This window comes from Halichoeres trimaculatus, unplaced genomic scaffold, assembly GCF_033239565.1.
Source record: "Halichoeres trimaculatus isolate MK-OKI-2021-1 unplaced genomic scaffold, fHalTri1.1 fHalTri1_scaffold_9, whole genome shotgun sequence".
Classification (NCBI taxonomy): domain Eukaryota; kingdom Metazoa; phylum Chordata; class Actinopteri; order Labriformes; family Labridae; genus Halichoeres; species Halichoeres trimaculatus.
The window spans coordinates 26297882-26324682 of NW_027437188.1; the positions used below are offsets into that span (position 1 = coordinate 26297882).

General features: G+C 42.4%; 2 protein-coding genes across 3 annotated transcripts; one reads left to right on the forward strand and one right to left on the reverse strand.

Annotated features, from left to right (window-relative positions):
- Window positions 1–1017: 1017 nt before the first annotated feature.
- taok1a (TAO kinase 1a) lies at window positions 1018–11244 on the reverse strand. Of its 2 annotated transcripts, none has more exons than XM_074679145.1 (20): window positions 10926–11244; window positions 8118–8365; window positions 7315–7386; window positions 7104–7205; window positions 6961–7006; window positions 6739–6835; window positions 6513–6626; window positions 6331–6422; window positions 6103–6196; window positions 5924–6005; window positions 5264–5431; window positions 4918–5118; window positions 4688–4816; window positions 4352–4588; window positions 4134–4262; window positions 3838–4041; window positions 3498–3737; window positions 3154–3366; window positions 2887–3069; window positions 1018–2764 (listed from the first exon to the last, which is right to left on the reverse strand). In XM_074679145.1, the coding sequence occupies exons 2-20, from the start codon at window positions 8247–8249 to the stop codon at window positions 2228–2230; spliced, it is 3072 nt and encodes a 1023-aa protein (XP_074535246.1). In that variant the 5' UTR covers window positions 8250–8365; window positions 10926–11244; the 3' UTR covers window positions 1018–2227. The 2 variants fall into 2 exon arrangements, with proteins under 2 accessions (XP_074535246.1, XP_074535247.1); XM_074679146.1 differs by having other exon boundaries at window positions 10747–11244.
- Window positions 11245–13119: 1875 nt separating this feature from the next.
- tsr1 (TSR1 ribosome maturation factor) lies at window positions 13120–21319 on the forward strand. Its single transcript, XM_074678720.1, has 15 exons — window positions 13120–13313; window positions 14644–14747; window positions 14835–15063; window positions 15179–15313; window positions 15394–15848; window positions 16133–16277; window positions 16442–16629; window positions 19061–19272; window positions 19365–19524; window positions 19615–19725; window positions 19824–19956; window positions 20424–20540; window positions 20637–20777; window positions 20869–20943; window positions 21027–21319. The coding sequence occupies exons 1-15, from the start codon at window positions 13169–13171 to the stop codon at window positions 21203–21205; spliced, it is 2529 nt and encodes an 842-aa protein (XP_074534821.1). The 5' UTR covers window positions 13120–13168; the 3' UTR covers window positions 21206–21319.
- Window positions 21320–26801: the final 5482 nt, after the last annotated feature.

The following is a 26801-nucleotide window of genomic DNA, read 5'->3' on the forward strand; positions in this document are numbered from 1 at the left end:
AGTCACTTGGCATTTGTGGAACTGGGAATTCTGGAACCAAAACACTTGATTTAATGCTTTCTTCTGGACAGGAAACATAAATGTTGGGAATTAAAATCCAACTTTTTTTTCAGCTAAGACAAATACCCCAGCATTTTTGTGTCCTAAGATGTGCTACCATTACATCACAGCATGACATTCAGAGTGAGCCAGAATCAGTGGAGAGATGTGCAGTGATGGGAATATGAACTCTGCAGTGATGACACTCAGAGATGGCCGCCTGAATAAATAAGTGGCATTTCAGAAGATGACAGCAAATACATGCATATGAGGCATTCTGTCTGTGGACACCCCCCACAAATATCATCTAATGAGCTATGTCCAGACAACTCAACAGCAACTTTCACTTCGAGAAGGAAAGATTTCGCTAATATCAGTGTGGTCTGTCAGTTAAATAAAGTTAGTTTTAGAAATTATTTTCTTAAAATGTAAGTTTAGTCTTTTAATGTTTCACTTAATAAAATATACACATATGAACATTTAACTCCAGCTTAGTGATTCAAGGGAGTATCTCTGGATAGTTCTCCATGAAGGCGTTTTGAACAAAGTCTTTGAATTCTCTGTGAGAAAAAGAGAAATTGCACAGAGAAGCTGGGAGCAGAAACTGGAAAATGGAAAACCTAAGTGCTTTTTTTTTTGCCACATTTAGTTTTTATTTGGCTGTTTCAATAGTGAGTGTTGACTGAATGTTATATTTACTGACAAATGCTACAAAATCATCCGGTGATGTGCTTAACTCTTGTGTTATTGTGTCAAAGTCTTTAAACTTAGCACCTTTTTTTTAGTTTAGTGTTAGTTAACTGGGCCCCAAAGTTATTTCTAACAGTGTTATCTCCGTAGTGCCAAGCCTGCTGTCATGGTCATGACAATTACATGAAGCTATCTACCTGCACGTGATGGATTTTTGTTCTGAATCAATCCCACAGGATTTCACACCGAGAGTAAAATCAAGAAGCGGAGTGGAAAATCTCTCACTCATATTCTTTATGATGTACAAGAAGTCCTGTCTGTACTTGGGGAAATTGCTCCTCCTTACAAAAAATACAAATAAAAATCACAGCATCATTGCTTTAACTTCAACTCAACTAAACGCGTACCGACAAAACACTCATCCACCAGCTGCTCTGTGAAAAGAAGTCAAAAATTCATCTTACACATATTTAGCTGTATAAAGTGCTTTTAAAAAGGCAGCAGTTTTAAAAAGGCACTAATAAAAACCAACAGATCAATACTTGGATTGTTTTTGAAGGCAAGCGACTTGTTTTTATCTCCTTGCAATTCCTCCGACATTCTCCGTAAAGCAGAGCGAGTACCACCACTCAAAAGACCCTAAAACACAGGGGTTGTCTTCTTTTCTCGCCATTTAAGAGATGGAAATTAACCTTGCTGCAAGACAGCGAAAAGAAGAATCTGAGAAGTATTGGGGTACTCTGGAGGTACAATCACAGAATGAAAGAAACACACATGAAACTATAAACATCTGAGATTAATTTCTATACTCAAAGGTTAAAAGGCACTGTAATAGTGTTGTAGCCTGAAACAGTTACGTGTATTTGGCTCTAAAAGTCTCATTTTGGCTGATGCTCTGGAAATCAGGTGAAGTAAAAGGACTGGTTTAAAAGACCGTGTCAGGTTTATGACCATTACAGCAGGCTGGTGTCGCAACAGCAACAAGTCGTAAGTCAGATCTGCTGCCTTTTCAACAATCGACCAGTGTATCATCGCGGATAAATCAGTGGAGTTAAGAGAAAGGGGGCTAAATGGAATAATGTTCCTGTGATTGTTTGATACCACATTGCTTAAAGGACATAGTGAACACATGTCAAAGGCTTTTTGAACAGTGTTTGATGTGCAAAATGAGAGCAATGGCTGTGTAGAGCACAAAACATATACTTTTAAAATTCTGTAGAAGAGAGCTGTAAATAAGAACAAATGGGAGTATTATGTGTTGACACTCAAATTACTAATGTAACATAAATTTAAGGATCCGCATGTGTGCCGATAAACTGCCGTGAGGACGGGCTGCGTCTCTTCCAGCCCTTTTGACCTGAGCAACATTTATTTCATCACACATCCACGTCTGTACACGGGGGTAACAGAGAAGCAGAGCTCGGTGTCAACACCCTGTCCTGCTGTGTTTGTTGGATTCTACGTCTCCTCGCTCGAGCTTCCAAAGCCTCTGGGAGATCTATGTGTAGGAGAGGTGTGACCCGTTGGATATCTGAGAGGTGACGCTGGTACTCCTGCTCATGCCCTGCTCACTGCGCCCTCCTGAGGATGTCCTCCCCATCCCCTGGGGGCTGTTCTGTACGCCTGCACTGCTGCGCGATACCAAGGATGCTGCTGATGGGTGTCCCCACGGTGATGGAGCCCCACCTCCTTGCAGGCTCTGCCCCCAGCCTTGCTGCATAGGTGGCCCTCCCGGACTGGAGTGATAGTGGTGATGGCTTCCTTGGTGGCTTGACCCTGCACTTGATCCGCTGCTGCCCCAGTGTGAGCCGTGGGAGCTCCCAGATTGGTGCTGCTGATGGTGACTCCAGTTTCCAGGAGCTCCGGGGAAGCTGTTGCTGAGGCCTTCTGGGGAGACGTTGGATAGCACCATGTTGCTGAAACCTAGGCGCATGCTCTCCGAGTCGAAAGCCTCCACTTCTCGGGCCTGACGCTCTAGAAGGCTTCTGATTCGCTCCAAGCGCTCATTCTGGAGGGACATCATCTCCTCCTCAATCTAAGGAAAAAATCCCAGAGGAGATCAAAGGTCACTATTTGCATGTGTCACAGAAATGCAAATTAATTTCTCCTTAACAATTACAGAGTCAGTCTTACATTGGAATACTAATAAGGACTGACCTTCTGTTCCAGCAGGGCCCTTCTGAGCGACACCCTCTGCTCCAGGTCCTTCCTCTCACGGTCATGCTGGGCATCCGTCTGCATCTTGATCTTGCTCTGGTAGGCGTTGAGAAGCTCCAGCTCTTGCTGTAGCTGCATTCTGAGGCCTTGGCACTGAGCCTCCTGAGTCTCATCCAGACGGAGCTAAAGAAATAAAACATCAACACGCTTATCAGTGATTTGAGCCTTCTTTGGTGTGATCTCACACTCGTAGGATCCTGCACTCACCGCCTGAGTGGAGAGCATCTCGTTAATGGAGTGATCGTACTGCTCTGCCAGGATGGCGAGTTTGCGGTGCTGCTCTTGCTTCAGCCGCTTGAGGACGGCCTTGTGCTCTGACTTTGGTGTGGTCTCCAACAGATGATTCCTCAGTGCTTTGTACTGCCGAGTCTGAATCTTACACGTGTCCTGAAACTGCTTCTTGATCTGGATTTCTTTGGACTACATGATAGAGAAAATTGCATCATAAAGCAATTTTTAACAAGTCTGATACAGTTTAGACTCTTTCTAGTAATTTGCATTCTAGGCAGACTGTTTTAGTAATAAGCAATGTTCGCAGTTTGATTTCTCACCTTAAGGCTCTTGGGCTGCTGGCGAACCTCCATCACATGCTTACGCCGCAGTTCCCTCTCCCTCCTCTTGTTATATTCCTGCTGGTTGGTGAGCTCCGTCTGGTGCTGCAGGCGGATCAGCTCTGCCCTTGTCCTTTGGATGGTGTTGAGCTGGCGGAACTCCAGCTCCTGCATGGACTCATGGTGCCGGAGAAGCATGGCGTGTTCCAAATCCTTCTGGGTTTGACGCTTGTTGAGCTCCTAATTACGTGCAATACAGAGATGAACAGAATGAGGTCAGAATGAACAATGCATTAAGATGGGTTTGTCAGTTAATAAATTTAAGACCCAGCATACTGACCTCGCGCACCAAGTCCTGCTCAATATTGTGGCGAGCGATCAAGATCCTCCGTTTAAACCTGCGACACTCCAGGTCCAGATACTGTCTCTGCCTGCGCTGTAGGTTGGCCTCTTCCTCTGCTTGGAAATGTTGGAAGTTCTCCTTTTGCTTTGCCAACCACTCTTGCTTCTCTTTCTTAGGTGTTGACTGGTTTTCATTCAACTCCTGAATCAGACGGAGAAAAGTTGCAGCTCAGTAACAGAGCAGACGAGGTGCCACATAAAGTAAGTAAAATAAGGTTTCTGTTACTTCATTACCTCTTTGAGCTGTTCCTTGCGGAGTTTATATTCCCGTTTCTGCGATTCAAGGAAACTGTTGAGCTCTTTCTTCTGCTGACTCTGGATATGTTGTTGGAACTTCTTTTCATCATTGCTAAAAGTTTTTGCCTAAAAAGAAAAGAAAGCACACCAGCATCAGTTTTTTTCTGAAAGGATTTTAACTCTGAGCCAAACAAACAAATAGATTGAGTGCATACATCTTTCTCCATGGACGCCTGGTGCTTCTTTATCAGTTTCTCCATCTCCTGGGCAAAGCTGTTCCTCTGGTTCTCTAGTTCCTTGTCCAAGCGAAGTCTGTGCTCATCCATCTCAGCCTTTAGCTTGTTCTCCAGAGCCATCAGTTGTTTCTGGTGCTGCCGCCTCATTCTCTTGTAGCCGAGTATTTGTTCTCTTAACTCAGAGTCCTGCTCATGCTCCTTGATCTGACGAGTGAGCTGGAAAACACAGGACACGTTGACACAAAATAAAGATCCACTCCTGGAGTTCATTCTTTGCTACTTGTTGATGTGCAGATACAATAACTACGTTCTTACCACTGAGGCTGTGCGGATAGTAGCAAAGTGCTCGCGGTTTCGTTTTGGCCGTGGAGTCTGTGCAGGAGGGGACTGAGGCTCAGTTGGCCGGGTGTTTGGCTCTGACTCCTCATTATACGTCTGCTCCTCCTGAAAGATCAGAAAGATGCACAGAAAATGTAAAGAGCATAAAAAAAGCATCTAATGTTGTGTTTAAAATTAGAAAACAGAACTATGGAACCACTTCTCACCGGTTTCAGGTGTATGACAGAGCTGTTGGACATGACAGTGTGGTCTCCGTCCATGTCCACCTCACTCTTGTCGTCTCCTGCATCTGTCAGACTGTTGACTGAACTGCTCTGTGAACTGGCACTGATCGACATGCTGGGTATCGACTGGTTGCTCCCCACGCTGTTCACTGTACCCGTCCTACCCACACTGTGCTCTGGCTCCTTAAAAACAGCACACAAAGCCGACAGTGGCAAAATTACAATCTGACTCTCCGGTTACACGAGATAAATAATGTGGAACACACCAGAAGGGAAAGAAATGGATTGAAAAAGAAATACAAGTGGTCAAAACGGTCACATGACAGACCTCCTCTTCGTCTTGTGCCTCTGTTGTGGGGCCATTATGGGCTTCCTGAAACAAGATCTTCTTCATTTTACGATACTGCAGATTGTCCAGCTCTCGTACTGCATCCTTCGTCCGGCTTATCAGGTCTATGAGAACTGATTCTGGCCGCTCACGTTGAACAAAAGCATGCTGGAGAACAAAGACAGAAAAGACCTCTGGGATTAAATCCTGAACTCTGGTTTGGTTTGAAGTAGGGATGTCCCCATCAGCAATTTTTGCCCCTGTTACAGATCCAGTTTTTTAGAATTTAATATCTGCCGATACCAAGTCCTGATCCGATACTTAGGGTTGCAGAGATAAAAAGAGAAGAAAGTGAAGCTGTACATTTTTTTAAGCTAACCTTATTAGTTCCATTTAACTTAATCCAACTAATTTTGATGTTAAAGTCATCCACTCTATTTTCCAATGTTGGGCAACTTCAGAACTTTTGGTTATACTGACGAATTACCCTTTGGTAGCAATTTCCGTTCAATGACAGCTAGAATAAATGATTGAGAAAGTTGGCTAAAACACCAATCACCAATCAATTTGACAATGCCAAAATCTGTGTTTTCAATACTTAAGACTGAGACATCCCTAATTTGAGGTTTTATTCATTAAGTCAGTTTTTAAAATTCACACCTTTAGGAGCTCCTCAGAGTTCGGCCTATCCTGGGGGATTTTCTGAAGGCAAGAATCCACAAAGTTTCGGAAGTAGTCCGTCCTAAAATTGAAGCACAAATGATAGATTTGTTACTTTATGAGATCAGATAGTTAAAAAAAAAGAAACAAAAAATCTTATGTAAATAAATCTTTCTTACCATTCACTAGACTGCAGCATGGGGCTTTCATTCTGTGCTATGTGGTATAAGGCACTCATTGCATTCATGTTGAACAAAGGAGGCTTCCTCTCAGCTGCATACAAGGGAGAAGGTTAGAACAAAGAAACATAAAGGAAAAGTCAGAATCATTAAGTAATTTGTGAACTAAACATTAAAATAAATACTAGAAATAAACAAAAATGCCAAAACAAATGGATGCTGTCTCACCTAATTCAATGCAGGTGATCCCTAAAGACCAAATGTCCACCTTTCCATCGTACTGACCCTCATCCATGGCTAAAATTACTTCTGGGGCCATCCTAAAACCAGAAACAAATACATCAGGGATAAAGAAAACTAGCACATATGACCAAATTTTCAAAAGAACTCTTATATGTTCGACATCTTACCAATATGGAGTCCCGACAAAAGAGTTAGCAGGACAGGCGATCGATGCAGAACCAAAATCTGCCAGTTTCACCTGCCCTGGCTCTGTCAGCAAGACGTTTCCTGCCTTGATATCTCTGTTGAACACAGAGGAGGAAATGATTAAAGCACCACATGAGGAGACAAAAAAACGCCTGAGAGCAAAAGCACCCTGTGCCCAGCGTGCTCCTAAACACTTGAAAGACTCACCGGTGAATCATGTTGTGGGAGTGAAGATAAGCCAGGCCTTGAAGAGCACCGTGGGTAATTGCAGCTATTTCAACTTCTTGCAGAGGTTTCTTGTGAACTGGAGGGGATACATTCACCAACAGAGATGTAAAAGCGAGGAAAGTTGCGGGGAGACTGCGTTCCGTGCTTGCAGGCAGATGTTAGAAATACAATGATTACGTGTTCAGAGGGTTTAAAACTCACCTTCTAACAAATCTGAAGCAGAGCCGAGACAATACTCCATTACCAGCTGCAGTGACAGAGAGGGTATTGTGTTAATTGTTTTTTTCTCTCTCCTTTAGTGCATTGAAGTCATACAGCATCATCACTCTCATGTATAGTCTTACCCAGGCGGTGTGCTCTCGCAGGTAACATCCTTTGTACTCTATACTGTTTGGGTGCTGTATTCTCTGTAGGAATTTCACCTCCTTGATGATGTCTTGCCATTTCTGTGAGAAGTGTAAAAATCACATGAGTGTTACAACAAAACCAAACCAAACATTCATGAAACATATGTTTGGAACTGCCTTTCTGAAATGTTTGTGAGCACTAACGTACCTCAGTGGACTGCTTCCCACTGTAAGACATCTTCTTGATGGCCACCACCTCATTTGTCCGCACATCCTGTGCCTAAAACAGTAAGCATATCACATACTTACTATGCAAAGCAGTGACTGAGGTTGCATTACGACAACAGATGTATCATCCTTTTTCCTTTTCTGGATCATTTTTACTGTGCCGTTTCTCTGTTGAGCGCTTAGCTTATGCATTAAACTGATTGACAATCACTGTGAGGGACCTTTCAGCCCAAACTATGACTTCATAATCTGTGTTGGAGAACAAACTACATGATCCTCGTGAGAATTCAGACTATGTAGACTTAATGAGGCAAAGAGCATTACATAACAACAAATCAGAAATACTCTGACATAAGCAATGAATTCTAAAAGTGCTTAATCCTGATATCAGCTTCATCTGAAACATTATGGAAAATTTCATTAAAACACAGCAACAACATTACAGAACAATAGTTGATACACACTGGGTTTGATTGCCTAATAAGTTTCAAGTGGTAGGAATTTTCAAAAGTATGCTAAATGCTTTTGTGGTATTTGTAGTCCACAAACAATAATGTTTATTAATCACTGACCTTTGAGGCCACAGGGCCCAAATCTCAAAGCCTGTTCCATAACAACACGACAGGCTGAAACATGTTTACAGTGCCTCAGTGTTATTTTATGATGTTCATAGGTTTGGAATTTCTCAATAAGTAGGGCTTTGATTCTATCCTTTTCAGGCCTCATCGATACGACATGCTATGGTATAAACAAGGTCAAACTGATGAGGACCTAAATACTCACAAAATAAACAGCGCCAAAGCTGCCATGTCCGATCTCACGCAGATCTGAGAAGAGCTTCTCTGGGTCCTCCCTGAAGAAGAGCTCAGCAACTTCGGGGTCCTTCAGGCTCCCCGCCCGACTGCTATTGGGCATAATGGGGAGAGGGGGGGCAATGCCGCTGTCGCCAGGAACTATCTGGGTCTGCGACAGCGACTTGACAGCCCCCACCGACGGCTCATCTGCAGGACTGGGGTCTCATGTGTTCAGAGCTGAAAAGTAGAGAAAAAGAAAAAATTAATGAAGTGTAAACAAAGCAGCAGCAAATGTAATCATGTAGTTCAGTTTGAATTATGTAAAATTTCTGATCATGAAAGCGCATCAGAGAAGAGTGTCTTAAAAAGTTATGATGATCTGTCTTCTCCAGCAAATCCAGTTTACCCATACTGCCCCAAATCCAAGAGCTAAACCACTATCTAAGGTGCACATGTGGAAAATGGCAAGCAGGAAATCCTGCAGCAACAAGAGATAAGTCTCCTGTTCCCATAGTAACGGCAACCACGGTTAGGAAATTAGTGGGCTGTGTCATGACGACCTCCCCTCACACCTTCAGTGACTGGTATGTAGGGACAGATGTGAGGAGGATACAAAGAAGTGTGCTGCTCAGACAAAGAAAGTGGCAGAGGTAACAACTTGCTGCTTCACCGGAACAGATGCCTGAACCGAAACAAAGCATTCCAGTGATAGGACGACTTGTTAGACCTGTACCCGGTAAACACACATCTCGAACATACCAAACATTGTCCATAAAATCTTGCTGGCAGTGATCAAAGGGCTAGTTCACCAAAATCAACCTAAAAAAAACATTTTTTGCCAATCGTGGAGGTGTTTTGAGGGGATCACTGGAGAAATGTCCCTCTGTGAAGATATATGACAATCTTAACAACAGATTGTCCTCCCATGATTAATATTTTCTACCCATCAGCCTTCCCAAAAAAGGGGTTAGAAAAAGTGACAGGGTGTGGGGTGTCTTAGATAACCTTATCTCCAAAGCTCACTGCCTTCAATATCATTTGCGTTTTGTCTATTTTTTAAACGCTTTGTCAACTTACCCTTCAAAAGACAGACATGACATAACTCCCACGTCAGGTTGTGACTTCAATTTGTTTGCTGCCTATTAAAAGTTTGCCAAACAGCTTTACTGCTGTAGTACAGATGTAGACTGTAAAAGATCACTGAAAGAAAGTTTAGTGAGTCCATGCAGCTCAGATGATCAGCTGCAAACAGATGCAGAGCTGACGCTAGAGTCACAAGACTTCTTTCCCAGCCCTGGGAGAAACAGCCCCCAGTTCAAGCAGACATCTTTTGTCTCACAACAACACTGAACAACTCACTCTTCCACACAGATGCGACCACGGCTCTGAAATAAAGCCTCATTACCATGTGGGACTGTGCCTCTTTATTGCCATTGTTCCTCACTAACACTGTCGCTCATGAATGAGCCTGTGTTGTGATATCTCATGATGGCATTTTCGACGGGTGACACATGATCACAAAAAGTGAGTGATGATAGCTGATACCTCCATAAAACACCATGGCGTTCCAGCGAACACAGACACACATGCACAAGAATGCAGCAGGACAGGACAACAAAAGCTGGAGGGCTGGAATTCCCGATGTATGTCCTCACTGCGCTGCATTTCTCAGCATTTCCTGTTCGCACAGCTATAGGGAGGTAGGAAGGGGCCCTGGTGAGCGTTTTGACAAGTGATTATCTGTCTGTCTTAACTTCACAGTGACAACAGGCATTCAGATAGTCATTTCAGATTGAAACAAAAAATGTATGTTAGAATTAAAAAAGGTTAAGTACACATTTTGAGCCTGTAAGTGATGTTAGTAAGTAAAGTCATTAAATCCACAAGATGAAAACACATGATCGCACAGTGTCAATTACTGGTCTTCCCTTTGTCTACACCACACAAGTTAAAGAATCAATATTTTTAACCTTCTTACATTTATGTTTTGGTGCAGGCCTCCATAACACTCTATACATTTAAGAATTAACTGCTGGGATAGGAGAGTTTCATCCTGTTTGTACAGTGCTGAAAATAACTTTTAAAAGGCAGTGATATATAAACAAAGTCTGCCTCAGAGCAAACTCAAAACGATGATACCTGAGGTAAACTCAAAGCCCAGCCTAGCATGTTACCTGTGACTTAGGTAACACCTTAGTTGTGTTGCAACATGTGTGGAATTAGAGAAAGGGATTAGAGGGATTTTCTAAAAGTTGTCACTTTACCAAAGCTCCTTTAACTGTCACACAAACAAGTCAAGCTCACTACGTCTGAAATATACAGACCCAGTAACACTCTCAAACGTGCGCAAACAAATCAGAGGTTTTACAAGCTCCCAGCTAGCCAACGTTGACTGAGATGTTAGCAACAACTTAACGTCAGCTCAGCCAAGTTACGTGTCATGAAACAAAACAATTCACGCAACATATATTTTGCGTGGATAACCTGAGAATATGAATAAATACGAGTGTTATGAAATTTAACTAACTTAGATAAATGTTTTAACATAAACTGCTAAACCAGCAAGCTAACCTCTGGGGTGTTTGCTAAGTTAGCTTAGCCACCTAGCTCAAACTCACCCTCTCCTGACAGGCCAGGTTTCAGTCGTGTTATTCAAAACAGTTTGGGATTACAAAAGTATTCCTACTGTTTCACCCCGAACGCGGTAAGAAATCACACTCAATCCGTTTGGTTCTCAACGCTGTCAGTCGACAATAATCTAAAGAATTGTGAAATATTACAAGTTAAAAATCCCCACCCTCGAAGTATCTGGGGTGCCAGAATAGTCGTATCCCACTCCCAGGCAGGTCCAAAGATGGCTGCCGAGCGCTCCACCGCCGCCTCCCTTCGTGGAAATGCGTTAGAGGGAATGTGAGGGAAGTTTCAACACCTCCGAAACAAACAGCAAACACGCCGTAATAGCATCCAAAGTGTTCTCGGAGAAATGAGAATTTAAATTAAAGCAATGCCATTTTAATAACTGCTGTTTTAGTTTGGCTGGGACTCTCCCTGACTGTCCGTCTTCCTTCGACACTGCTCTCAGCAGTTCCGCCCTGCCTGCTGTAGCTGCAGTAAACTCTGCCTGACCCAAAAACATCCATAGGCGGAGACATTATTAAAAACACTGAAGCTATACATTCATTTGGGAATTCATACACATATTATACAAAACATTTATTTTGGTAGTAACATGTAACATGTTATATCTTTTTTGTTGTCTTTTTCAATTAAAAAGCTTAGTGAGAAGTTTTCAGCTTGTTATAAAAAAAAAGTATGACATCAGTATTGAAACTTATGATGAAAATGTGAGATGACACAACTGTGTCCACAGGGGGTGACAAACCAACACAAGCTGAAAGTTCCACACAGGAGCTTTAAAGTAGTAGGGCTATGTGGCATCTTAACAGTTTCAATCTAAAATTGATAAAATACCTTACTTATGGGTATTTAAAGAAATAGTTTGTTTCTGGCTTTAAGAATAAGTTAATTTATTTTAAAGTGTTCATTATTAAGGACTCAGCTGACTCGATCAATTCTGGCTTGAAGTAGCCTGATTGAGGTGGTGGTATAGCCTAAGGTTAGGTTCCACGTCCATGAGATTAGCCCTTGAGCGGTTGTCCCGAATTTGATTTGAACTTGTGGCCACTTTCCAAAAGGCTATGTCTCTGCCTGCTCTTGCCCTTTTTCCAGCTCTCTCTGCTCTTCCTCAGCAACAGCACCTTTTACTGTCACAAAGTATGATTCATGGTTCCCATCAGCAAAATTGACCCTATAACACAAGTAAACTGGGAAAGATAGTTGCTTTTCTCTGGGGTCTTTGGCAGTAGGTGTGTTGTTTGAAGTCATATGATTGCATTTCAATGTCCTGTGGCTTCTTCTCCTGTAAAAGAAAGGACATAATCTGAACAATCTGGATGAGGAAATACCAATAAAGTTTCAATTTCAAAAGTTGATGGATAACATTGAGTCTGTCTTCCTGAAACACTGTATTCCTGGGGCTGGCTGCTTAAATAGTGTCTACTTACATCATACATTAAGACTCCTTCATCAGCAGACCAAGGGTATGTATTTCTCCCTTCAGGCAGCAAATGATAGTCGGCTATTGTTTGCTGATGCAATATTTTTATGGTGGGTTTGTACATGATGTAACAGCCAAAGAAACCCCCATGGCCTCTTGTGAAAATTCAGTTCTCTCTTTCTCAACCAATATGTTATACATTGTAACCCAGCCTGTAAAATACTGAGTTTTAAAGTTTCATCGAATGAACTCTGAAAGAGCTTTAGCACTGTTAGCAGGAGAAGCTGAAGAAAGATGACATGTTCTGGAAGTTGCTGCATCTTTCGAACCATGTCTTCACAAAAAGAGAAAATTCCTAGAGTTGCAAAGGCTTCTTTTCTGTCCATTATCCCTTACAACCCAAACCAAGCTTCAGTACAAAAGCAGTGATAGAATACCAAGATGCATAACCAGTTTACTACCAAATCTAAAAGAATCACTGTGATAAAAGCTAGTTAGCTTGAATTGAATACTTAGATACTTTATGTACTTAAAATTCTTATAGTAAGTCAAGAAGTGTCCATCCTTATATCTCTGGCTGAGACTTTTTCAAACGCAATCTTTGTAAAGCTAACCAGCACTTTAAAAAAGTATGCAAGTGCAGCACCTGACCCACTTTAGACTGTACATTCAACAGGTCTTGCTTACAAAAAAAAATCTACAATCATTCAAAAAGTATAAATAGATGATTTGTTTACATTGCCACTCCTCTCATTGATTTTTATTTATGTATTTATTTATTGTAGCTTAAGGGGGCTAATGGACTGTGTTGTATATTGTTAATTTCACTGTACGAAATGACGAAACTGAAGTGGCAATCCATGGCATTATCCATGATTATCATGTTCCCGTGCTTATAATCGGCTTTTATTTTGAAGACGAAACACACTAAAAAAGTTTGAAAACACGCCTCTGCGACAACGTCATCGCGAGTGCGGAAGTGAATGATCCGACTTTCCCACATGGTGAAAATGGCTGCGAATGGGGAAAAACAGCAGGGCCACAGAGCCGGCATATATAAACAAAAAAATAAAGTCCACAAACATGGGAAGCATCGAACGAAAGGTGAAATTGAGAGAGAAAATAAAGGTAAGTGGCGTGAAACTATTATGCTTTTTCTATACAACTCGTTATCTAGCTGCGGTGAGTTAGCATGTTGATGTGGTGCCTAGACTCAGCAAACACACGTGTTGAGTTTTCATGTAATTAATGGCTGGTAACACGTAATACACGTAAACATATTTTGTGTACATGTATTGAAAAGAGATTGTTAATAACCGGCGTCTCTTTCTTACCTGGAGATGTAAATCTCGTTCTGAAGCTCAGCATTACAATTTTAAAGGGCGAGTCAGTGTTGTCTTTTAACCGTGAGCACTACACTGTGATACTTAACCAGGGGTTATCCTGAATTTAAACTGAGAGAAGTCCAAGAAACTTGAAAAACAAAAGAAGGAATGACTCTGTAAACAACATAAACTGATGTCAATAATACAAATTTAAGGCAAATAATCATAACCTTAAACTGTGAACAGGTTTGCACCCAGTTATTACTTTACATTCCTGGAAATGTCTGAAAATTAGAGAAATGTTAAGAATGTGCACTTTGATGCGACTCATTATATCAATTGCAAGTCAACATATTAAACCAATAATCCACTACAATCATTAATTCACATGGTTAAAAGTTTTGTTGGAATCTTAGAAAAATATCTTCATAAGCTGAAAAAAGGAATCAGTGTTTTTTTTTTTTTAGGAGCACTGTTATTTTTGATGAAACCAGTGATGATACCCCTGTCTTCAATAATAACTTCAGTAGCCAATAGAGAATGTTGTAAATATCTTTCATTAGGGCTGTTAACTTATATGCATCTACTTTGGATTTCTTGACAGCCTGTTATTACGTCATTTGTTAACTCAAAGGTAGTTATCAAATTCAGAACAAGACCAAGAGCTGAATTAGAAAACAAGTATGACAAGAAGGAGCAGTGAGTCCCACAAGCATAAGCATTATGTTTTTTAAAATTTTGTTTGAACATTTTGGAAACCATGGATGAGGAAGATAGAAAATGGTTTTGGAACCACTTTATGCTTAAATCTAGAGTTTTCTAAGATGTTGTATTTTGGTTTGAATCTATGCTATTAATGACACAATTGTTGACTGTCCTGTGGAAGTAAAAAGCTATTATATCATATGGCTCCATACATGTGACATGTGGTGCAAGGAAAACATAAAACATTATGACTGGGCTTAAATTTGTGCATCTTTTTTCACTGCTGGGAGAGTTTTAGCATTCTTTTGCAATCTGTGTTTTATGAAGTCCTGACACTGTCAGATGTTCTTCAAAAAGCACTTTAATCAGGCTTTTAGTTAAGATCTTGCACACAAAAGTTTAAACCACTGTGTTCGCCCATTTCTCAGGGAGAGTGTCTGTGACCGCTCTTACCAAAAAACAGAGGAAAGAACAAAAGAAGATGGACAGAAGACACAAAGCCAATCAGCTTCGCAGGAATAAAAAAGACATGGTAAGTTCTACTTCCACATGAAAAACAGCCATCTGTGTTTCCCTGAAAGTGCTCTAAAGTTGAGGTCTCTTGTCTTCATCTTTCTAGGTTTTGACAGAAAAGAGACGTCTGGGTAGCAGGGATGGTCCCCCTCATTTGGTTGCTGTGCTTTCCCTCCATGCTGCAGTTGATGCTGCTGCTGTCACCAAACTGCTGCGTGGAGAGGGCGCTGGGGGTGTCGTACACCAGGAGCGCTGCATCAGTGGCATCAGTGATAGTTTTGGGCTTATTCTGCCACGCTTTAAACAGAGGTTCACCTTTCTAAGCCAAAGCACAGGTAAATATTAAGAGATAGGAGGCAAAACCAGCTGACATCAAATAAAAAAAAAAAAACTGGTATGTTTGTGTTTTTGATTTTCTCTCCTGAAACTTCTCCATATGTTCTCCAACAGCTGACATGCACTCTCTGCTGGATGTAGCAAAGATTGCAGATAGCCTCGTGTTTGTGTTGGACTCTACTGAAGGCTGGGACAGCTATGGAGACCACTGTCTGTCCTGCCTCTTTGCCCAGGGCCTGCCCAGCCATGGTGAGTGTAAACTTGAACATGCTGTCCTTTTAACAGGCAAGTTTCTTGATTTATTTTCTAATCCTATGTCTCTCTCGTAGCCTTGGTGTGTCAAGGTGTGTCCGATCTCCCTGTGAAGAAGAGGGTTGAATCCAGGAGGGCTCTGTCAAAGATCACAGAGATCCGCTTTCCCGATACTCGCCTCTTCCCTCTGGATTCAGAGCAGGATGCCACCCTTCTCCTCAGACACCTGGGCTCACAGAGACAGAGGAAGCTCGGTTTCCGCTCCAGACGGTCTCATCTTTTAGCTCAGCATGTCACTTTTACACCAAACAGCCCAGCTGAAGGGACAGGTGGGGGACCTTCAGGTTTGGGCACCCTCTGTGTGTCCGGATATGTTCGAGGCCATCCTTTGAGAGTTGACAGACTGGTGCACATCAGCGGACACGGAGACTTTCAACTCAGCCAGATTGATGCTCCAACAGACCCTCTACCATTGAATTTAACACAAGCCAGACCAGCAAAGTCCGGGAAGGGAGGAGATGTTGACATGATGGTGGGTGTCATTTCACTCAGGTTTTTGTTTATATCAAGCATTTGGATTTAAAACACAGACAGGCCCGGGCCCCTAGAAATAAATATGTATGTTACTCTTAGACTTCAGAATTTAACCATTGATTGGATGTTGTGCATTTTTATGATTGACTTCCAACTGTTGAACTAAATGGAAATGAATTAGAAAAAAATACTCAAGCAAGCAAAATAAAAAATGCCAGATTTGTGCCTTGTAGGTAATCACATGATAATGTGAGTGCTTATCTCTGTCATCTGTTTCTTCAGGATGGGGGTGAGGATGAGGCTCCGGTGAGGGTGCTAATGAAAGCCGACCCATCCAGCAGAGAGAGTCTGCAGACAGAAGCTGAGGTGGACCCCATGGACGGAGAGCAGACATGGCCGACAGAGACGGAGCTGCTAGAAGCTGAAGGTGCGATGACGTGGTTAATAAATGATTGCTTCTTGAGGTGAAAGAGATTTTAAAATGTGCTCCGTTACTCAAAGTAGTTAAAGAAAAAATTATGTATCAAAATATTAATTTCACCTCTCATGTTTGTAAAGGCGGCTAAATATTTCCGTCTTTCTGCTCTTTAGAGGCTAGGAAGAACAAGCGTGTGATGAAGGTCCCTAAAGGAACATCAGACTACCAGGCCACATGGATCGTTGATGATGATGAAGAGGAGAATGGAGAGCTGGATGAAGAAAGCAGTGAAGATGACGATGACAATGACGACATGTTGGATGAGGCCATGGATGGAGATGATGAAGAGAACAACTCCCAGGTACACACTGAAATCATTTTTGTCACAGGAAAGAGAGACTACAGAAATAAGAACCAAAGTCTCAGAAGGTTCCTGAGGGCTGAGACTGGAGGTTGAGGCCTCTGACAAAAGCAACCTAAAGGTACAGTTCCAAGGAAAAAAGTGACCTTGTTAGAAAAAAACATGGTTGTTATGGTGTTTTGATTGTAGTTGGAATGAAGGGCCTGGGGTACAACACACCACAGATAATATAAGTTCTCCAACCTTCAGCTTTGTCAAAGTAGTAGCCTCTTAAGGTTAAAAAGTTTGGCTTCTTGTTGTCATGGTAGAGGTGTAGCGGCAGTCAGATAGTTTCCTCTCATCGGATGTTCATGACAGTGACCCTTGAAGATGAAGAAGTGTCTGTGGTTCCGGGGCTGCAGCAGTGCATACGTGACCCTCAGTGGGTGCTTCTCGTCATGGAGAGGCATTGTTTGTTTTCTCAGCGTCTGCCTCAGGCCTGCAGTGCCAGGCTGCTCACCATAACAATAGTGTTTGGAGTCCCGAGAGAAGCCTCCTGTCTTCCTGTCCTGTGAACAGAACTTCCCGTCTGGACGAAGGGAGGGGTTGAACGATTTATTTATTTCCAGCTCAGCTTGAAAAGAGGTCGGGGGACTCTTCCTTATGCAACGGGTTCATTAGAGTGCGTGATTGTGATTGTTATTAGCATGCGTTTGATGTCATAGGAATATGTATCTAGGACAGTTTAACAATGGGGACAACGGGCACTTCAAATCACGATGATTATTTTCATTGCTGTGAGGATGTTGGAAAGGTTGAGAATCAGCCTCCTGCTGGGTGCTTCCTCCTCATTTGTCTGACTCTGCCTGTAATCTTCAAGCTTTCAGAGCACTTAAAAGCGTGTTCACTGTGATGATTCATTTCCTCAAACGATTATAATGTCCTCTTCAGCTGAATTTCTAAACATCCTAAAAGTGTGTGTCCAGAAACACAGGACTCATTTGTAAACCCACTGGTTATGTGATAATGTAAATATATGCAAACCAGGCATCCTGGGGTTCCTGTCATTTGAATAGAGGAAACTCCCCTTCACACTCACACCTGAACTTTTACACACACTCTCCTGGAAAAACTGTTGGTCATGCTTTTTTGGATAATTAAAAAGCAGAGTTTCCTAGAATCTCTTTATTTATAGCTAAAAATCTGCCTCTGTGAATCTTAAATTGATCCATAGCAAAAGTGCTATGGGGAAAATGATAGAAACATTAAAATTTTTTCATTGATAAAACTAACCCTACGGTTACTACCAGCCCTACTACTAAGAGTCCATTCAGCCAAGACACAGGGCCCTTGGTCCATGATGACAAGCCCCAGTCCTTCAGCGGTTACATTAGATTCGGAACCGGAGGAGAAAACAAAGTCCCAGATAGAGCCCGGCCCTGAGACTCATATTTAAAAGCCCCCAACAGCTTTCCTGGCTGAGGTACAGTAAATGATGGAACCCAATGCACTTTGTTTATTTTCAGTAGGGCGGCCAGAATATGGCTGTTTATCTGTGAGCTGGTCAACATTTCATAACGAAACTTAAAAAAAAAACATCTAAAAAAGGTTGATTGGCCACCTGAGGGGCATATGTCAGCAAGCAGGTACCTGCTGGAAGACTTTGAGACCTGTTAGGTCTCAATCCAGTGAAGCACCTCAAAAACTAGTACTTTTTAATTATGAAAAGTCAGGTTCCATTCTTGCTTTTGCGCTTTTATTGGTCAGTGTTGTGAGAGAGACTGGCAAAGTAAGGTTTTCATTACATAGTGTGCATTGCTTTTACTGCAAATGGCCATAAATTTCTTGACTCTTGAACCAAAATATGACAATATTTAGTTAACACAGCTAGATTTGGTCCATGAGTTTGTAGAATGTGGCTACTGTTAGCAGAGCTAGCAACAGCAACCTTTGGTCCTACTGTAGTCAGTGGGTTACATGTCATTTTAAACAAAACATAGAAGACACAACTTTATTTCCATTTTCTAGATCAAAATACTGCTAATTTATGTTTCACTTTGAGATGCCTCCTATCATCTGAGTTTGTCTATATCTGCTTAGGAAAGTGTTTTATCACTATGGCAGGGGCCATCAACTGGAGCTACAGCCCCAGCTAGTGGCATATGGCTGTGCTACAGCTAAGACACAATATATAACCAACATTTCAGGCCCAAAAAAATGTAAATATCTTTGAAAGTCTGCAGATCTACTAGTAGTGCTGCCCTCTATGATAAAAACATCATTGTTTACTCACACTTGTTGCAGTTGCAAAAATTATATAATATGCCATGTTGTGCCACGGTCTTTACTGACAGTCAAGAGGCAGATGATAATTGTTTTGACAGAGAGAGTAATACACTAATTATCCATCAGTAAGAGACCAAAAGCAAACTGTATTCCATCATCTGTTCAGGATGCAGGTTCAGGCTCTGAAGAAGATGATGATGAAGAGGAGGAAGAGGAAGAGGTGTGCTCTACTGAACGATCTGGAGCAGACCAGCGCTACGATGAACACATGGATGAAGCTGCTGAACAAGAGGGTCTACAACGCTACCGTGAAGCTCGAGCTAACGAAATGTTTCCGGATGAGGTGGACACTCCCCTCGACAAGTTGGCCAGAATCAGGTGAGTTCTGCAGAAATGTTGAGAGCAAAGTATAAATCCTCATGTTATTGTCTTCTTTAACGTCCATTTTTGTTTCTGCCCTTTTGCCGTAGATTTCAGCGTTACAGGGGTCTAAAAAGTTTTCGCTCCTCACCGTGGGACCCCCTGGAAAACTTGCCTCAGAACTACTCTCGCATCTTTCAGTTCCAGAGCTTTGAGCGCACTCGCCACCGCATTCTGGCTGAGGCTGCTGCTGAGGAAGAGGGTGCCATGGTAAAATAAAGTATCTGGTTTCACTTTGAAAAGCAGTTAGTTTTTGTTCATCCAGTAGCTTATTTTACTTTTCTGTTCCTTGTATTTTAGGCCGGCTGGTATGTGACGCTGCACATCGTTGACGTGCCATTTTCTGTGATGGAGAGCGTCCAGTCAGGTCAACCTCTGATATTAGTTTCTCTGTTGCCCCATGAACAGAAGGTATATTGCTTTAACTTTACAACTCTAATAATACCATTTTTTTATTGAAGTTCTCATCTTTTTTTTTTCTCACTTGTTTGATTCGTTCTTCTGCACAGATGTCAGTGATGCACCTCCTGGTGAGGAGACACCCCAGTAACACAGAGCCCATTAAATCGAAAGAGGAGCTGGTGTTCCACTGTGGCTTTCGGAGGTTCAGGGCATCTCCCATCTTTTCTCAGCACACCTCAGGTAGAACTCCTGCAGTGTTTCAACTTGAATCCCCTTTACACCCCAAATGACATGCACTGAAACATCAGAGCGATAGATGATATCATTTGCACAAGCCCGACTGTTAAAGAATAAGACATCATTCATACAAGCTGTCAGGGAACTTCATACAAAAATCTGCTCATGTCACTAGTCTGTTGTGAAGTCTGTCTTTTTGACAGAGTGACAAAGAAGCCTCAAGGAATGAATAAAAATTTAGTACTCAGGGACTGAAGTGATAAAAATCAGCACCTCAGAGACCGTGAGCAGTGTCTAGGTTCATTTTCTGGTGCAGAACCAATCATTTGAGCTTCAGTATTGTTATGGATTTGCTCAGATTTATTAGTGGACTGATTGTAAAAGCAACTGATCTGAGACCGATTCTGGCCGCTGGATAAGAAGTAATAACTGAATTATTGAGCGTTGAACTTGGCTTGACTCTTCTCCAGCTGACAAGCACAAGATGGAGCGCTTTCTCCGGCCAGATGCCCCCACTGTGGTGTCCGTGTACGCACCCATCACCTTCCCGCCTGCAGGAGTCCTGCTGTTCAAACAGAGGAGTGATGGTGAGATATAATAGCTATCTCAATTCTGTTTTCTCTTTGATTTATTAAGTTTTTCATTTTGGCAAATTCTGTACTAATTATACTTTGGCTTTCAAGGCATCCAGGACCTGGTGGCTACAGGCAGTCTGCTCAGCTGTAACCCTCAGCGTGTTGTCCTGAAGAGGATAGTTCTCAGTGGACACCCGTTTAAAATCAACCGACGCTCTGCTGTTGTCCGTTACATGTTCTTTAACAGAGGTAAAAGGATTCCCTCCTTTTCAACCCCAAATCTTTATCATCTGACTTCTTTGTGGTTTTGTGACTGACCTAATGTTTCTTCCTGTGACAGATGATATCTTGTGGTTCAAACCAGTCGAGCTGAGAACAAAGTGGGGTCGAAGAGGGCACATCAAAGAGGCTTTGGGTGAGGACATACAGGAAAAAAAATCCTTGTCCTGTGTTTTTTTAATCTCCTATGTATTCTGACTGTGTTGCTTTATTTTTCAGGAACGCACGGTCACATGAAGTGTGTATTTGACAGCCAGCTGCGTTCTCAAGACACTGTCCTGATGAATTTGTACAAGAGAGTGTATCCCCGCTGGACGTATGATCCATATGTCCCTTTACCATTACCCTGGGTGAAGAGTGAGGTCACTGTTGAGATGGATGACTTGGATATGGAGTAGTAAATGGACTTCAATACATTGCAAGGAGCGAACGGCATGGACTAACAGACAAACTCTGAGTCGATGTGATCCCATGACATAAAAAAACTAACTTTTATGAATTAAAAGTATTTCGAACAAAAGTGACTTCTGTGAGGTTGTTTTTGTTTTTTCATCCTGCGATGTAGCCTGGTTTGACCACTAGATGGCAGTGATGACTAAGTATTCCAAAAACTCTGAAACACCACTTTGATTCGGTTTATATGGATGAAAAATATCTGAGTGATCGCTGCAGGACACATACCTGTTGACTGCTTTAGGCTAAAATAGCTTTTACATTTTTCATGCATCAAACATGTCCTGCTTAAAGTTAAGCATTTGCGTCTTCAAATCAGCTGCATTAACATAAAAGAAAAAAACATTACAGTAACAATCTTTTACATACCTAGGAAGTTGAATCATGGAAAACTCCCAAGTTGCAGTTTTGCACAAAAATCTTTCTTTGGAATTTCTCCATAAATAACTTGTGGCCCTAAAGATTGTAACTAATAGTTGCTGTCATGCTTGTTTATTTACAAAGTCTTTTATCCCAAATGTTCCTCAGTGGACTATCAAAACTTTATTTGTAGTAAGTCTCAGGTATAGTTTAATGCAGTTTGAAAGAACACCGAGTGCTACTTGTTAATGCTTTTTTAAGGCTGCATGGCATTAACAAATCAGTGAGCAGAAACAGTTCTCCAAGTTATCAAAACTTTAATCTCTTTTCAAATGATATAATTTACAAACTTCAAAAACTGAAAAAAAAACCATCTTAAAGTATCAGTATTTGTAGTTCTTTGCTAACTTCCAGCAAGAAAGACCTCACCATGGTGGTTCTGCCCCGACCTGAGGCCTACTTTTTAGCCACAGTCTACACCGCTCACTCCCTCGACTAAGGCCGAAACGCTCCGCTGATCTACGTCCTCTTTTGCCCCCTTCCTCTCTCGCTTTGGAAAACCCAGATTTATGAATTGCAATATTTATCATAAAACGGCGCTCTTGTATGCTTGCAGCAACATGATTCATCCTTAGGCTGTGTTGGGACTCCAACACAGAGGCATGCCAATATGTCTGGGAAAGCAGAAGGTGAAGACTTTGGGATGGAGAGGAGAACATGATCCAAGAAACAGAGGGGAGTAAAAGTTCACTCTGTGCATTTTTATTTGATTACAGTGGAAAGAACTGAAGAAAAAAGATAATACAATTGAAAAAGACTAATGTCTTTATTGCCCATGGGGGGCAAGCTGTGAGCTCTGGACAGCTTTGTGGTAACACTCAATTTATTTCCTTCTTTCCTGTGCTCTTTTTTCTGCATGTGTAAAAGCAAGGGCACAGTTACACTGATGTGTTGAACACATCTTGTTAAAGCTGAGGGGAGGCGTATATGTGTGTGCGCTCTGCTGGCCAACAGTTCATGGCAAGGGGAGGGGGAATTCAATACCCCCTTGATGGAGAATGCTTAAAGTAACACATGAACAAAAAATGGCTCTCAGTTTGGATGCATTTTTCCCTGACACTATCAATTTGAAACAGATAAACATTGAGCTGTTTGGGGACTAGGACTGCGACGTGGTAACCCATAAGTGAAGTGTGTATTTGGCAGCGTCAGAGGACGTGAACATTGGTGACTTAGTGCTGTTTGGATCAGGAATGCCTTGTGGTTCTCAGTTCTCTGCCACCACACTTAGCTGGCTTCCACTGAAGATATAATGGGTGAGAGATTTTTCCGTTGGATGTGGATGGAGAAACGGAAGGAGGGGAAAAAAAGAGGGCAGAGAGAGATAAGAGAAGAGCCAGTTGATGTTGAATAAAAACCAGAAGATGTGGGAGGAAGGAGTCGAAGGAATGCAACAAAAAAAGAGGGATGCATAGAATTTGGATATTATAATAAAAAGTTAGTGGGTGAGAGGGAAGGAGAGAGAGTGAAATGGAGGAGTGTGAGAGTCAGAGGCGGTGTGGGCGAGGGAGCAGGAGAACCAGAGTGGCTGGCGTTTATGGATTGCAGATGTGGCGCTATGGGGTTTTGGCAGGGGCCGTGCGCGCCTGAATCCTGCACCGGCTGGGTGGCACTGGGGTGAGAGGGAGGTCACTGCACCGCAGCACACAGCCCATAAAACACTGAGAGCAGAGGGGGAGAGCAGCGCGAGAGAAACAGAGAGAACAGGCCTCAAATACACACTCACCCAGGAGTGCAGGGCAAAGGGGGTGAGCAGATCACACTTTGGGTTCAAGCATGCACAGGAAAGCCAAACATCCTGGATATGTTGAGTCAGGCTACCAATAAAACCACAGGTTAACACATCACAGCTAGTATGATAAGCTTATCTCATGTTTAATAAGGATGAGCCCCAGTGGAAACCTCCCCAACCATGAAAAATCACTTCGTCGGCACTCTTAAATGAACATGTTCTTTGACTCAGTGCGCTTCTGTGAAGAATTTATTACAAAACTTTTTTTCCATGGCTACAAAGAGAAGCAGGCCAGCAATGGTAGGAGAAAAGGGTTATGATATGATACAACACCAAATAGTGCAGTATGATACAATATGATATTTGTTACATTACAATATGTGACAGTGCAATATGACATGTCGTAGAACAATTTAGTAGTAAGGAAAAATACAATGCAAACAAACTGAACGCACTGCAAATACAGTGCCGACATAACTGAAATACAATGTATACACTGCTTACACACTGCAAACACACTGTGAACACGCTGTGAATACACTGCCAACATACTATGAACACTGCAAACACACCGCAAACACACTGTGAACACACTGCAAACACACTGAACACACTGCAAACACTGCAAACACCCTACTAATGCACTGCGAACACACTGGGAACACACTTCAAACACTGCAAACACACTGCTTTTACACCGTGAACACACTCTGAACACACTGAAAACACTGCAAACACACTGCAAACACTGCAAACACACTGGGAAAACACAACAAACACTGCAAACACACTGTGAACAATGCAAACACACTGCAAACACTGCAAACACTACTAATGCACTGCAAACACACTGTGAATACACTGCCAACATACTATGAACCCTGTAACCACACTTCAAACACACTGCAAACACTGCAAACACTGCAAACACACTGTGAACAATGCAAACACACTACTAATGCACTGCAAGCGCACTGTGAATACACTGCCAACATACTGTGAACACTGTGAACACTGGGAACACAATGTAAACACATTGCAAACACTGCAAACACACTGGAAAAACATTGCAAACACTGCAAACACACGTTCACTTGTACTGTCCACAGGGATTGTTTTCCTGTGTTCCCTCAAAGCGCTCAGAATTTGCACATTAATGTGAGATCTGTACATCTTGCACGAAATTTGGGATGCAAGAGTTTTTGCAGCTATTCAAGAAAGTTTGCAGGCAAGTAATGCAATTATTTCATAAATGAAAAGGCCATGAAACAACCAAATCTACCGCATTTCCTTTTTTGTATTAGTGTTTGGTTAGCTGCTTACCTACCTAATACGTCTTCAAATGTATCAGCAACCCTAACTTTATGTAACTGCTTTTCCAACTCAGAGAAAACTAAAACCTGATTTCTTAGCAATATAAAACCAAATGACAGCATCAGTATCAAATGATAAAACAAACTTAAACAGGCTCAAGTGTTTTTAGAAATCGGACGCTTTGTACCGCTCTGTCCGTGAAAACCTTTAAAGAACATCTCATGCACTCTCCTGTTTATGTAGGTGCTGCCTGACAATACTTTCGCATTAGGTCAGCTCTGTTTTTCCCTTTCTTTTGTGATATCTTTCCCTCCCTCTCGTGTTCCCCCCCTTTTTCTCCCCCTTTAGCCTGGTCCTGACTCCCTGGTTCCTGGGGCCTGGCCAAGGCGTGTGTCCCTGGAGGAGCCGGAGAGGAGATGGAGAGAGGGGGCAGCAAGGGGGCGCAGAGACCGACTCCAAAACCACAGCTGCAGCAGCCTCTCCTCCTTCCTCTCTTCTCTTCTCCCCTCCTCTAATACCCCCCCTCCCTGCCTGGCACCCTCCCCAGCTCTGCCATTAATCAGTGAGGGTATTTCAGTGCATGTGTGTTTGTGTGCGAAGGAGAAAGATGCTGACTGTGTGAGTGGCGGACTGAGTGTTTATGTGTGTCTCTGTGTGTGCTGATAGAGTGCTGGATTGGGGCTCTAGTGATGGTATGGAGACCAGGATCGCACAACAAAGCTGGAGAGTTCACCCAGAGAACAAAAGGAGGAGGGAGGCAGGGAGGGTTATGACAGACATAAAGCCTGGTGAGCAGATTGGGACTGCCAGGAAGAAACAGTTAGATGATCTGCAGAAGGTTTTAGCATCACAGGAACAATCGGAAATCAACATTTTTGGGGAAGTTCCTGCAGCAGCACCTGCACATGGATGTAAACTGGACACACTTAGCAGCAAGTTCATGACCTCACAAGTTAAAAAATCACCTCTTCATAGCCTCCATACTTGCCCGTGATTATCCAGGTGGGAGTGAAATAATAAAAAAAAGATACAGTTTCCAACCTGCTCTGCTCTCACCCCCCAAAGGGCCTCCCAGAGTGCTTTTCTGCTGACATCACTGCACAGAAACCTGGCAAGCCAATCTCTCCCCAGCTCTCTACCATTCCCCTCTCGACTGCTTCCTGCCCTGATGATGTCACACACCATATGGTTTTCAGCAGTATCAAGCCGGAAAAGAGATTTAGTCAGTGGAGAAGAGGAGGAGGAGGAGGAGGAGGAGGAGGGCTGGAACGCAGGTCGGACACAGAAAACAAAAGGTTCGCTCTTCCCCTTGTGTGCGACTGTAAGTGGAAGGTAGAGAGGGGGGGAATAGCTGCACTGTGTGAGGCTAATGAGCAGGGACCAGGGAGCAGAGACCATGTATCGGACAGCCATGTGCTGCACAGACGGCCACTGGTCCGGCCTTCACACAAACACACATTTAGAGAAACAATCATATACACTAATACATACACACTGTTGTGCAAGAGTGAGCATCCCTGATTTGAGAGCTGCAACCTGTTGCCAAGCACTTAAAACTACCAAAAACACTGTTATTTATATACACGTTGCAACATAAGACTTCTTGTATGTGGTGCGTCTCACAGTGGTAATATCCCAAAGAAAATAATATCTGTATTCTGTTTTTCAGCCCATTTTTTGGGTTTTCCTGTCCCTTTCTGGCTCAGCAAGCAGCTTTCTATTTATTCCTTTTTGGTGCAAGATACCCAAACTAACTGTATGTCACCTGCTCAGAAAACAAGATGAGACTTTGAGGAGAAGCTTCCAAACACAAAACAGCATCAAGCTACCAAAGACACAAGTTTACTCAATGATGATGGAGACCAAAAGCAGCAACTAGATTACCAGGTGGCTTACACAATTTCTGCTTTTTATATGATTTTAAAAGATGACCATTTTCTGGTAGAGTGTTCCAGAAAATCCCACAAGATCACACAACTTACCAAGGGAAAAATTCTCCTGCATTCCTTACAGACTATACATTTTTTAAAATAATTTCTAGCAAAGTTTCACAGAACCCTGTAATTGGGCCCTCC